General features: G+C 41.8%; 1 protein-coding gene across 1 annotated transcript in view; it reads right to left on the reverse strand.

Annotated features, from left to right (window-relative positions):
* The window catches only part of nell2a (neural EGFL like 2a), a 98,197-nt gene that overhangs the window by 68,771 nt on the left and 17,012 nt on the right, over nucleotides 1-12,414 (reverse strand). Inside the window, exons 6-10 of the mRNA XM_037767356.1 lie at nucleotides 12,303-12,375; nucleotides 10,593-10,675; nucleotides 10,068-10,196; nucleotides 7,050-7,152; nucleotides 2,193-2,284 (exon numbers count right to left, since the gene is read on the reverse strand). Coding sequence (XP_037623284.1) covers nucleotides 2,193-2,284; nucleotides 7,050-7,152; nucleotides 10,068-10,196; nucleotides 10,593-10,675; nucleotides 12,303-12,375 — 480 coding nt within the window. The remainder of the gene's footprint in view (nucleotides 1-2,192; nucleotides 2,285-7,049; nucleotides 7,153-10,067; nucleotides 10,197-10,592; nucleotides 10,676-12,302; nucleotides 12,376-12,414) is intronic.

Raw genomic sequence — 12,414 nt, forward strand, 5'->3', positions numbered from 1 at the left:
GTAGACGAAGAGAAACGGAGACCTTTGAAAATGATGACGCAGACACACACGTTCGCTCCTTGATTGGGTCCCTGATTCGTCCCTTATTCGTCACACCCCATCATGTAAACCCGAACGACATCAGCATCGACCACCAGCGGTTGATTTTAAGGATGCACCGATACCACTTTTTTCAGACCGAGTACAAGTACTTACATTTGGGTACTCTGTGCCAAAAGACCCTCGTTAACAGCCAGCTGGAGCGTGTGAGCGACACACAGCAGGCTGGGGAGTCCTGCATACGAGGCGGTGCGCCGCCACCGGTTCTAGTCGGCAACCCACCCGACCCGTCTTCAAACACAGACCAAGGAGTCTAACGCACGCGCGAGTCAGAGGGTGCAAGCAAAACCCCCATTGGCGCAATGAAAGGAGTGAGGGCCGTTGCGCGCCGGCTGTGGTGGGATCCCAGCCCAGTGGGGTTGGCTGCACCACTGTAAAGTGGTATCGGTGTCGTTGTATCGGAGCCGTTTTGCGAGTACGAGTACATGAGCACAGTATCGGACCCGATACCCGATACTGGTATCGGTATCGGTATCGGTGCATCCCTAGTTAATTTCAACATGGATAACGAGTTACAAGCATTGCTGACCTTGTTGTCTATCCTTGCAATCATTGTGCAATTTACATGTGTTAATCACTTTGTATTGCCAATGTGTGAACAGATTGTAATGTAACTTAAAAACTGAGATCTTCCCCGACTTTCTCGGTTGCCTATAGAAGGTTTTGCTTCGTAACGTTAGCTGATGAAGTCATTTGCAAATGGCGAACTATTTGATATCACAGAGATTGGACATTACAGATAGTAACGGTGATATATGATTGTAATGTAATGTCTCGTCACTGTTTTGGCCGATGCCCAGGATGATCGTGCGCGCTCACGGAGTGCGAGCACGTACACAAGCAACAGGATACCGAACTGTAGTTCACTTAACAGCCACCGGTGTCATTGATAATAAGGATTTTCTGAAAGTTACATATAGTACCTTTAAATTCTGTATTTTATAATGCTGCTACTACTGCCTACATGTGCAGGAGGGAAGCTATTATTCGAGCGCTTTACATCAATTCCCGTGTCCAGCACTGCTTCCTGTTTACACTGGCACGCGCATGCCCAGTGTACGTGAATGTTCATGTGATATGCATTTTCAGGCGTGGTGGTATGGACGGAGATTCAGTCTGAAACGGACCCAAAACGCTCGTCTGCATTTTAAAACTAAAACCTAGTGGTGGATGTAGCCTAAAAGTCCCTAAACAACTTTCCAAACAAGCTACCGTCTTGCCACCCACTACCCAAAACTTGTGGCCCCCCCCTGCCAGCCAGCAGGCAGACAGAAGATCAGAGGCGTGACAAGCAGCTGTCAGGGGAAGCCTGCAGGAGTCTGCAACAGTGGGCTGACTGACAGCGCTCCCCGTCCCCATTTCTTTGATCTGCCTGGGACTGCCAGTCAGTTAACTGGGACTACAGATGGGCCAGGTGTGGGCAAGCGAGCCAGACAGCTGTCTGAAGCGGCAGATTCTAATGGAGCTCTGCAGAATTCATGGCGGGGGCTGGTTGCATACAATAGAGCTAGGTGATTAAAAACTTCAAATCACTTCTCTGTGATTGATTGGGCCTGCCTGGCATAATGTCATCAAGTGAATTACTCCCAAAAGTGAGCGACCCACCCATCTGGTGCGTCAGGGCAGACAAAAGCAAATAACTGGGAATAATGGGGAATGAATATGGTTTGGGACCTCTGTGGTATCTGATGATTGGTGCTGAAGAATGGCTGTAGCATCCTGTGATTGACAGGTGCGCTGCTCTGGCCTGCTAATGTAAACTTAATTAGAAGGATTTGGACAATTTTCTTTACATCACAAAGAAAACGCTGACAAGCCGGATCAATGAAATCAAGTAGACAATCTTGCATGCTGGCTCATTGACGTTTGATTTATCCTCTCAGGTCGGGCCAACGAGTGTTTAGTGAGCTGTCATGCACCGCTACGTGGAAATTATTAGAGTTGAAGTGCTTGGATACATGAGTTATTATGGTGTCTCATCCTGCAGAGGATTGATAAAATCATCTTGAATAAGTATGTAAAAGTGTGTGTTTTCTCTCTTGAGGTGTCAGTGTGTGTGTGTGTGTGTGTGTGTGTGTGTTGACATGACTTACCTTGCATTCAAACAGCAGGCACCTGCCAGAGGAGTCGCGCACCGCCTTCTGATCCCCCTCCACCATCTCTCTTCCACCAAACAAGCAGACAGCTGGTAGCAGACACAGAAACATCGTCAGCATACATACACACAAATAAACACACAAACACGTCAAATAAATAAACATACACATGAAAACACATCATCCCCTGAAAAAACACATTTCATTAATATCAGATTCAACATAATGAGTTGTACTTTTGTTTTAAAGCATTTAAGGGGGGACACTAGAGGTGAATAGGGTAAAAAAATGAACCAATAGATATCAACATGATGATTATTTACATTAAGACAAGTTTTCAAGCTTTTATTAACTTATTTGTTTATTTAATTTATTATTATTACTTTTTTTTCATTATATTAATTTTTTTTATTATTATATTCTTTCTTTTTATTATTATTTTTTTTTCTTTTCTTAATTTTATTTCAATTTTGAATCCTGAAGTTGTTTTCTCTAGTGTACTTATTGTGTTCATCTGTAAGCTCAACTACTTAAAAAATTGGTTTATAAACTATTGTAACTACTGTAAATTGCATATATGAAAACAACCTTGAAAAAAGGGAAAAAATAAAGTATGAAAAAAAATAAGACAAGTTTTTTGAAATTGTATATTTAAATATGCAAATGGGGCATTATCTAATGCTAACTTACGGTGAATTTAGGACAAATCTACATACACAATATAGACGAAGTGTAGTAAAAATAAACACATATAAATGTGTCATGTGACATCCTTGGATGTTTTCTATCCACTACTCTGAAAGAAGACATGTTATGGAAGCAACCAAAATCTAAAAATTGACCAATGCATGTACTCACACATTTTTTTTATTTGTTCAAAATGAACCTTAAAGGGAGATTTGTCAAGTATTTAATCCTCTTATCAACATGGGAGTGGACAAATATACTTGCTTTATGCAAATATATGTATATAGTTATTATTGGAAATCAATTAACAACACAAAACAATGACAGATATTGATCCAGAAACCCTCACAGGTACTGCATTTAGCATTAAAACAATATGCTCCAATCATAACATGGCAAACTGCAGCCCAACAGGCAACAACAGCTGTCAGTGTGTCAGTGTGCTGACTTGACTATGACTTGCCCCAAACTGCATGTGATTATCATAAAGTGGGCATGTCTGTAAAGGGGAGACTCGTGGGTACCCATAGAACCCATTTACATTCACACATCTGGAGGTCAGAGGTCAAGGGACCCCTTTGGAAATGACCGTGCTAGTTTTTCCTCGCCAAAATTTAGCGTAGCTTTGGAGCGTTATTTAACCTCCTTCATGACCAGATAGTATGACATGGCTTTGCATGGCTAGCTTTAAAACTGAGCCTGCTACGAAGTGAAAGTTGCGTTAATTTGTTAAGGAAATTAGTGGCATTAAAATGAATGACAGCCCTTATTTTTATAAATGATGTGAGTTGAATCTGTTGTTGAAGAAAAGTCAGTTTAATTTACTGTGATTTAATGCTTTTCATTCAAAACATTACAAATTGTTTGATTACTTTAGTAATACTAAGTGCAGGGTTGGAAAGATGAATCCCTTTTGTCTATAAAATGTCAAAAATGATGACTATAAATACATTTTGTTTCTAGACTCAGAAAATTAGGTGTTTGTTCATGTATTAATTTTCAAAACAAATAAAAAACAAAACAGCAAATTACTTTATTTATTACCTAATTAATCTACTCATAATCCATTCTCATTTATTATTTTCAATAATTACACACACTTTTATCCCACCGGTCCTCAAATATATTCATATTTACCCAAACCTACACTCCTACACTCGGCTGTGGACACGATCACTGGCGGAACACCAGGAGTCTTATCTAACAGCTCTGTTCTACATGTATGATACAATCTGTCCTTGTTATTTACAGCTTTTCTTTTTTTTTTTAAGTCCTTAGGTGAATTAAGTCAAACCAAATCAAGCATATCAAACCCAATTAAGCAACTCAGGAAGTGATGAAATAATTAATATGTAAAGAGAGAGAGAGAGAGAGAGAGAGCTCCTCTCTGCGACGCCGAGGAGAATCCGTTTCATATGATTCTGGAGCGGGGGGGGAATAATCACATGGGCAGAAAGTCTGTGTTTGATGAGCAGTCGGGGTCAGACAGATTCAGACTGATACGAGGAAGGGAAATGATTGACACCGCGGGTCAGGCCCCATCACAAAGCGGTGTATCATGAAAGCGAAGGACTTCTGAAACAGCCATTTGACGCTCTACTTGACAGACCATCAAAAAAGAAAACGACTCAGAACTCCTCCCTGCGAGGCCTTGTGCTGCCAGATAAGGCTTTAATTTGGAGAGCGAATCGTGTCTTTGTAGTGGGGAAACTTGCGGCGCTCTTCCCTCCAAAGCCGGAGCATGCGTAATTAGCTGTGTGTTTGTCTACCTTGTTGAGATAAGTGAGCACAGGGGTGTTGAGTTTAAGGGGATTACCAGCTACGTGTTTATATTTGTGTAACGCAGGCAGCTGAATCGGAGTCATACTTTAAAACCCCCGTGTTGCAGCCGCGACCCCACGGGTCAGTGGAAACGATGCCGACGCACGCTGATTACAATCCAACACTAATGGTTTGTTGCTGATAAAGACTTGAATCTTGTCTATTTGTTTGTTTGCAAAGGGAGGCAGGAGAGCAGCAGTGTGTGGGAGTGTGTGGTGAGAAAGTTCTTGAGTGAAGTCAGCTTACACAAGATGTGGAGGGAGATCTACAAAGAAATATTAATATACATACGTAAAGCATCATTCACATGGTAAACCTTCTTTATTACACAGCTTTGTTGAATACTCGATTCTGATTGGTCAATCACGGCGTTCTACCGTCTGTTATTTCTGTATAGCAGACCGTTGCTATGTATGGCATACTGTTGCTACGTATGGCAGACCGTTGCTACGTATAACAGACCGTTGCTACGTATGGCAGACCGTTGCTACGTATAACAGACCGTTGCTATGTATAGCAGACCGTTGCTATGGACGCAGCTCTGATGTCGGACTCTGGTTGACTGTTTTTCTTTGATATTTCATATTTCTTTGAGTCATTTCCTGACTAAGTTGATTAGCCACACTGTTTGCCAAATATTCTTTTGACAAATAAATTAATTTTGTGCTCAAAGTGAGAAAAAAAAGACGGTTGTTAAAATTGGAATATGACGTCTGACTATAGTAGAAGCTGCAGGTCATACGTCATCCTCCTCCTGCACTCATGCTTGTTTAAGTCTGAGCAGCAAACCGATAAATTTGTTTATCTCTGTCAGTTTGTCTCTCTAGTTAGTTAGCTAGTTAGATGTAGTTAGCCAGCCCAACTTGTTGCATCAGCGAACTGAGGGGTTTTCATTTTATTTGTTTCCTTCACCTTAGTTTAATGTGTTTATTTTCACAACGACATTTGTGTGTGCTGAGAACGGGTGAAATCAACGCAGTGGATTACACTGTCTCTCTCACTCGCTCTCTTCTTTACCGTCTCCTCCTGCTGGAGATAAAGTAACGGAAAGCAGCCGATGCCGTTTTGGAGGTTTGCGGGCCTCTAACAGGTCCGGACGTCGGGGAGCGCATCAACGTTCAGCCCAAAAGAAAACAAAAGAAAAAGTCCCGTTAGAGAATGAATCGAATGTCGCGGTGTGGTTCCTCCCAGGAGGAGACGGTAAAGAAGAGAGCGAGTGAGAGAAAGTCGGAGTGTTGCGCTAATTCTTGTCTCATTTGTGGTCTGATAAACAGTAAATTAATCTAAACTGGGTTTAAAAAAAAGATGCAATCTGGTTTACGAATTACGTCTGCCTATTAACCACACCCCCATTCGCTGTTCAAGAAAGAACGTTGACCAAAAAACAGCAAGTAAAGCTGGCTGGAAGTAAGTAGCCGTGTAATAAGCTGTATAATGTACAGCTAGTGTATCATTGTTGTGAAATAAACCGCAGCAGCTCTGTGAATTATCCCTTACATAAGCCACATGGGAGAACACTCTTATTAATACTGAATATAGCTAATTCATTCTTTTGTTCTATACGTTGACAGGCGGCTCCTTCCGCCTCTCAAAAGCAAACACATCACATTTATTTAAGTTTCATTTGGGTTAATACCTGAAGAATGATGGGGTGAGAAAAGCTAATATCCTCTGAAATCCATTTTTATTGAGAGGGGAATTGAGAGAATATGAGATGCAGAGTGCTGCGGTGAGGAGGCTAATAAGAGTTCATTGCTGAATCTTGTGGAGGGAAAAAAAAAAAAAACAGACCCTCCATGTAGATGTGTGATGAAACAGAATTATTTATCCAGCAAGAACATATTATCAGCGCTCCAAAGTTTAAAAAAATGGACATTTAAGAAGACGCTATCGCCACTTAGAGCGCTCCCTCATTCAGGCATTTAACATTTTCTGTCGTCGTCACCACTTCCCCTCGCAGCCTCGACGTGTGCGCCATAAATAGGAACTACTTTACATCACATGCAGCGATGCCAGATTTACTGGCTCGTGTCTGTGTGACTGGTGGCCATCTGTGTTTTGAAGCCAGCTAGTGAATAATTGATTGGGTCCATGTATATGCAAAAAGGATGGACTCATCTCAAGAGCCATGTTAGGAGGTAGCTTAGCAACACAGCAGAGCCCTGGTCAATTGTCAGGCAGCCCTTGTGGAGGCGTGATGTGTGCTCTAAATCTGCTGGTGCTGCTTGTTTTTTGCTGTTGAGTGTGTGTGTGTGTGTGTGTGTGTGTGTGTGCGTGTGTGTGCGCAATTGTGTCCATGATTGTATGAGTGTAGGAGGGTGACGGGGTTAAGGGTACTCCACTCACGTTGGCACTCCTTGCAGCAGGCACCCTTTACGTAGGCAGGCGCTGTGCCCGGCGGGCACTGAGGGGGAGGGCAGGAGACGGCCTCACACTGCACCGTGCCGTTCTGGTGAAAAGACAGAAACACAACACGTTGTTAGAAGGGTGACTGCTAAAGGCCAGCGGATACCGGAGTGTTCAGGCTGACATTGATGGATGTTACGTCAATATCAAGGAAAGAAATCTGGTGATGACTTCTGCAGATATTCTCTCTTTCACAGACATTAATATTTAGGATCACTTAAAAATTGGTAATTACAGAATGTGATCAGTGGATGTCATGATTATTCCAGCTAGAATAATTGCAATTCATGATTATATCTCGATAATTAGAGCTGCAACGATTAATTGATAGTTGTCAAAATCACCATCGCAAATCAGTTTGAGTAATTCTTTAAGAAAAATAAATCCATTCCAGCTTCTTAAATGTGAATATTATCTGGTTTCTTTCCTCCTCTATGACAGTAAACTGAATATCTTTGAGTTGTGGACAAAACAAGACCGTTGAGGATGTCATCTTGACCTTTGGGAAACACTGATCGACATTTTTTCACCGAACAACTAATCGGTAAATCGAGAACATGATCGACAATGAAAATAATCGTAGCAGCCCTAAAACATGCTTGAAGTGGAACTAAAACATACCAGAATCCCTTTACCATATTTATTAAGAAACAAATATTTGTATTGCATCAAAAATAGGATGCACATCTTTTTTTTTGTGAAAAACAATCCTAAATCCTGATGTCCCCCTGCAGAAATAAATAAATAAATAAATAAATAAATAAATAAATAAATAAATAAATAAATAAATAAATAAATAAATAAATAGCAACACTGTGTGAATCTGTTCTTTCTTACGTGATAATTCCTGTATTTCTTTTTAAATCAGGCTTTATTCATTCATGTGAGAATATTCACAATAATGTAAATTCACCACGATCAACTTAATGTGTTTTTTTATCGCCATCTGTGATAAACTCATACATCGTCCCGTCCATAGTACTAACCGAGACATTTTACAATTGAAAAATAAACGTCTAGAGGACACACGGTGTAAAGGATCAACTCTGGCTCCTACAAAATGACGTTCCCATAAAACTAAACTTCTCAATTACGTTTCAATGGAAACGTATTTTCTCCCAGATGACGGTCACACTTTAAAACTGTTTTAAACACGTGGTTAAAGTAAATTAAAGACAAAACAAAACAAAAAATGCAACAACATTACTTGGTTAGGTTTAGTAAAAAACAAAAACATCACAGTTAAAATAAGTGGACACAAACAGTCGTCTCCTGAGTGTTTGTTTCACCCATCCACCACCCAACCTCTTCCCTACGCGGACTCCTGCAGACTATAGGGAAATGTAATACGTCAAAAACAAACGTAATCAGTGACAAAATATGTTTCCCTCGATACGTTATTCACAATGCAGTTTCGTTGTTTGGGAACGTAATTTTGAGAAGACAGGGCTGAAAGGAGACGCCGTTTCAACCAAAAATGCCAAACAAAACTGCAATTTCTGTTCTTTTCAGCATTTCAATTTCAGTAGAATAAAAGCTGGTGTGACCAGGCTCCCCCCCCCCCCCCCCCCCCCCCCCCCGACACACACTCTGGTGCATTTTGTAAATATGCTGGAAGGGAAATCAAAGGTATGCTTTCCTCTTTGAAACAGTAGAAGCCTGTGTTGTCAAACCTACAGCAGCTTTCCCCCGGCAACCTGCAAATCTCATATATTTTAACGCCATCTCCTTTCTTTCTCCGGCTGTGCCTGTAATTAACATTGCTCCCACGGATGAAAGCTCTGTGACAGCAACATTGCTGAAACCTGATCCACATAATTGATAACATCTTAATGCATGACCTTTTGAATTTTAAAGGTCACAGCTAATTGCCACACATAAGGTAAGGAACATATCCCGTCTAATTCCTTAATTGCAGCCCAGGAATGGCAACGCTGGCGAACGTTCCTGGCGAATGAAGCGATTTCATTGGATGAGTGGGCAGAACAAATCCCCGATGATAATTATCATCTGTCAAGAGCAATTAGGTGCGGTGCACTGAGAGATATGTGATTTCCTATTTTTTTTTTTGCATGTTGGGTAGCGGTGCGCAAAGCCGTCTCATTGGCTGGTTGGAGGAGTTCAGTGGCAGCGAATGAGTTTTATGTTCCGAAGCGGAGTCGACTGACAGGGGGGGGGTGAAATCTGTTTGCTGATGTGGTACGAGCCCCCCCAGATCTCCAATCGCTGCTAATTCTCTTTTTGGCAATTATTCACACTTTATGTAGCGCAAAGTAAGTAGACCCTGGAGAGACGTGAGCATCGCTAAGCACTGTTGTTGTTGATGTGTCTAATCCGGAGTACTCTGGATTTTCAATACAGTATCTTTTCTCAGGGTAACTGGGGCAACCCGCCTCTAAAGCAAGATGATAATGAGAATACAAGCTGTCGACAATGGAGGTGGGGGGGGGGGCCTGCACTCTGCACCTCCACCCTACCGAAACACACCCACACACACACACAACCCCCCCACCTTCACACACTTGATGAACAGGGGAGCGAAACAAAAGCCAAGACCTACAATAAGAACATGTGGATACTCACATACACACACAGACACACACAGACACACACAACACACAAAACAACACACTGTTGCAGACATGATGAAAAATGCATGTTTTCCCTCTCTCTCAGGCACACACACACACACACACACACACACACACAGATCTATTTATTTTATGACACGCTCACATGCCTGTAAACATGTATGTATGCATGCAACAGCCACACACACCGAAACACACACACACACACACACACACACACACACACACACTTAATTAAAATTGAATGCCCTCCCTTGCTCTTTATTACTCTAATATACACACCCATGTACACACACAGACACACACACACACACACACACACACACACACACACACACACACACACACACACACAGTGAAACCCCACCGTGCATGTGCAGTTCCTGCAGCCATCTGTCCAGCCCTCGTCCTCCCTGTAGACGACCCCCTTGACGCTGCAGGTTCTCTCACAATAGCAGCCATCCAGCCCATTCATCTTCTCCTCCGCCCTGGACAGCTGCTCACGCCATCCCCCCCCCCAACGAAAGAAACAAAAGGAAAAGAAGGAGAGAAGATGAGAGTCAGCCTCGCTGTGGGTCCATATTCACATGTAGAAAGCGAGAGCTTCAAAGGCAAACCGATAGCATCACAAAAGTAAGTCATTAGACACCATTAACCCCGTTTACACACGCAGAAAAGACTTCAACAATAGACGACGTCCAACGTTAAAGATGTCACTGACTGACCGCCTGTTGCAATGAATGTTAATGACAGCGGTACACTGACAAGTGGCTATGTCATGCTGTAGCACATTTTCATTTAAAATGGTAATTACTGTTCTTTTTTCTAAGATAATGCTACATTCGCGGACTAAATGTCAAATTACGGCACATTATATATCACATTACATTACCTTGCTGGATGTTTTAGCGAGGATATCCTGCAGTTCCATGATTTTCTGCACAAGTCCGTGGAAATCATTGCAGGTTGGGCATGCTGAGATACAAGAGACAACACAGCATCAGCGTCATTTTAGTACACGTTATACAATTAGCTGCAATTATGGGAATTTATGATTGAGTGCAAATTAATGCAGCTTTAGTTACAGATAAAAAAAGTGTACACATAACTATTTTACTGCTCAAACATTATGTAATTTATTTTTTTAAGATAATTTTTTGGGCTTTTTAAGCTTTGATTTTGAAAATGATAGTCATGAAAGGGGGAGAGAGAGAGAGAGAGGGGATGACATGCAGCAAAGGGCCGCGGGTTGGATTCAAACCCCGAGCCGCTGCGGTAAGGACTCACTCCACCAGGAGAGCTACCAGGGTGCCCTTTACCATTTATTTTTTTTACTAATTTACCTACTACCTTACTTTAAGGGACATCAGCAGCAACTCACTGCAAATTCTCCCTTCGCTTTCTATTATTGGAAACATATTCGGAGGTGTCCACTCTGCAAGAGGGCCTCATTTACTGTGAGCTGCAGTGAGCAGTGTCCTCTGGCAACTTTGGGATGCGTGGGGGACATAAAATCGGTGTGAAAAATCATTTTAAAACCGTGAGATGTTTGTGTGTCTTCCCTGTTAGCAGGAGAAGAACTGGATTGTTAGCATGAGCTGCAACAGCCACCATGGTGGGACAGGCAAGGAAAATAGTGCCACCTGCAAAGACGTATCATCATAAGGAAGTCATCTCTAACCTCACTGATTACCACATATTAAAAGTCATGCTGGACCTACAGTGTGTAGGATTTGGCGGCATCTAGTGATGTGGTTGCAGATTGCAACCAGCTAATAACCCCTCCACTCACTCCTCCCTTTCAAAGACTGCGGTAGCGTGAGCCGTCAAGTGCTAAACCGTGATAAAGCCGTTCTCCTCTCTCAGAGGCCATCCTTACTATAATAACACTACTTTAGGAGCAGCTGAAGTCAGACGGCGGCTGGCGGTACCACGGTTTAGTTCTCTGTGGCTCACGTTACCACAGTTTCACAAGCGTGTCGGAGAACTACGGTGGCCTTCAGGTAACGTAAAAACGTGAAAGGACTCCGTGAAGAGGATCCGCTCCCTATGTAGATATAAACGGCTCATTCTAAGCTAACGAAAACACAACGATTCTTAGTTTCAGGTGATTATACACTATTAAAACATAGTTATGAATATTATATTTAATTTCTACTAATAGATGCCCAGAAATGTTACTTTAATTAATGCATTTTTTTATGTTATTTATAAAATGATTGGATGGGTTCTCTCTTACAGACAATCTTCAGGACACGCGTTAATATTCATAACAGTTTCCTAACTTTTGCAAAAAACACATTTCACCCTTCCTCGGGAGAGACTGTGGGAATTCTCCCTTTTACTGATTGATTCACTATTTGCAAAACATTTTATTCATAATTTTAGTTTTATCAAGGGGAAATAAATCTCAATTGCTAAGCTGTTTTAAAGCGTTTTTTTCTCCAGTGAGTATAGCCTTTCACAAATTTAAATAAAAAAGCAAATCAGTGCGATCAAGTGCTTTGCAAAATAAGTGCCAGAGGTAATTCAAATTAAATTAAACACTCAACAAAAATGCTTTAATCTTAATAATGTGGGTAAGTTAAGAGGTTGCACTCACTTCTGTTCAGATCTGGACACTGTGAGATGTAACCCTGCGGCATCACCAGGATCTCCACGTCCTGCATCACTCCCTGAAATACACAGACACGCGCTGAACATTTCAATCAGGG

Source organism: Sebastes umbrosus, chromosome 4 (assembly GCF_015220745.1).
Source record: "Sebastes umbrosus isolate fSebUmb1 chromosome 4, fSebUmb1.pri, whole genome shotgun sequence".
NCBI classification, from domain to species: domain Eukaryota; kingdom Metazoa; phylum Chordata; class Actinopteri; order Perciformes; family Sebastidae; genus Sebastes; species Sebastes umbrosus.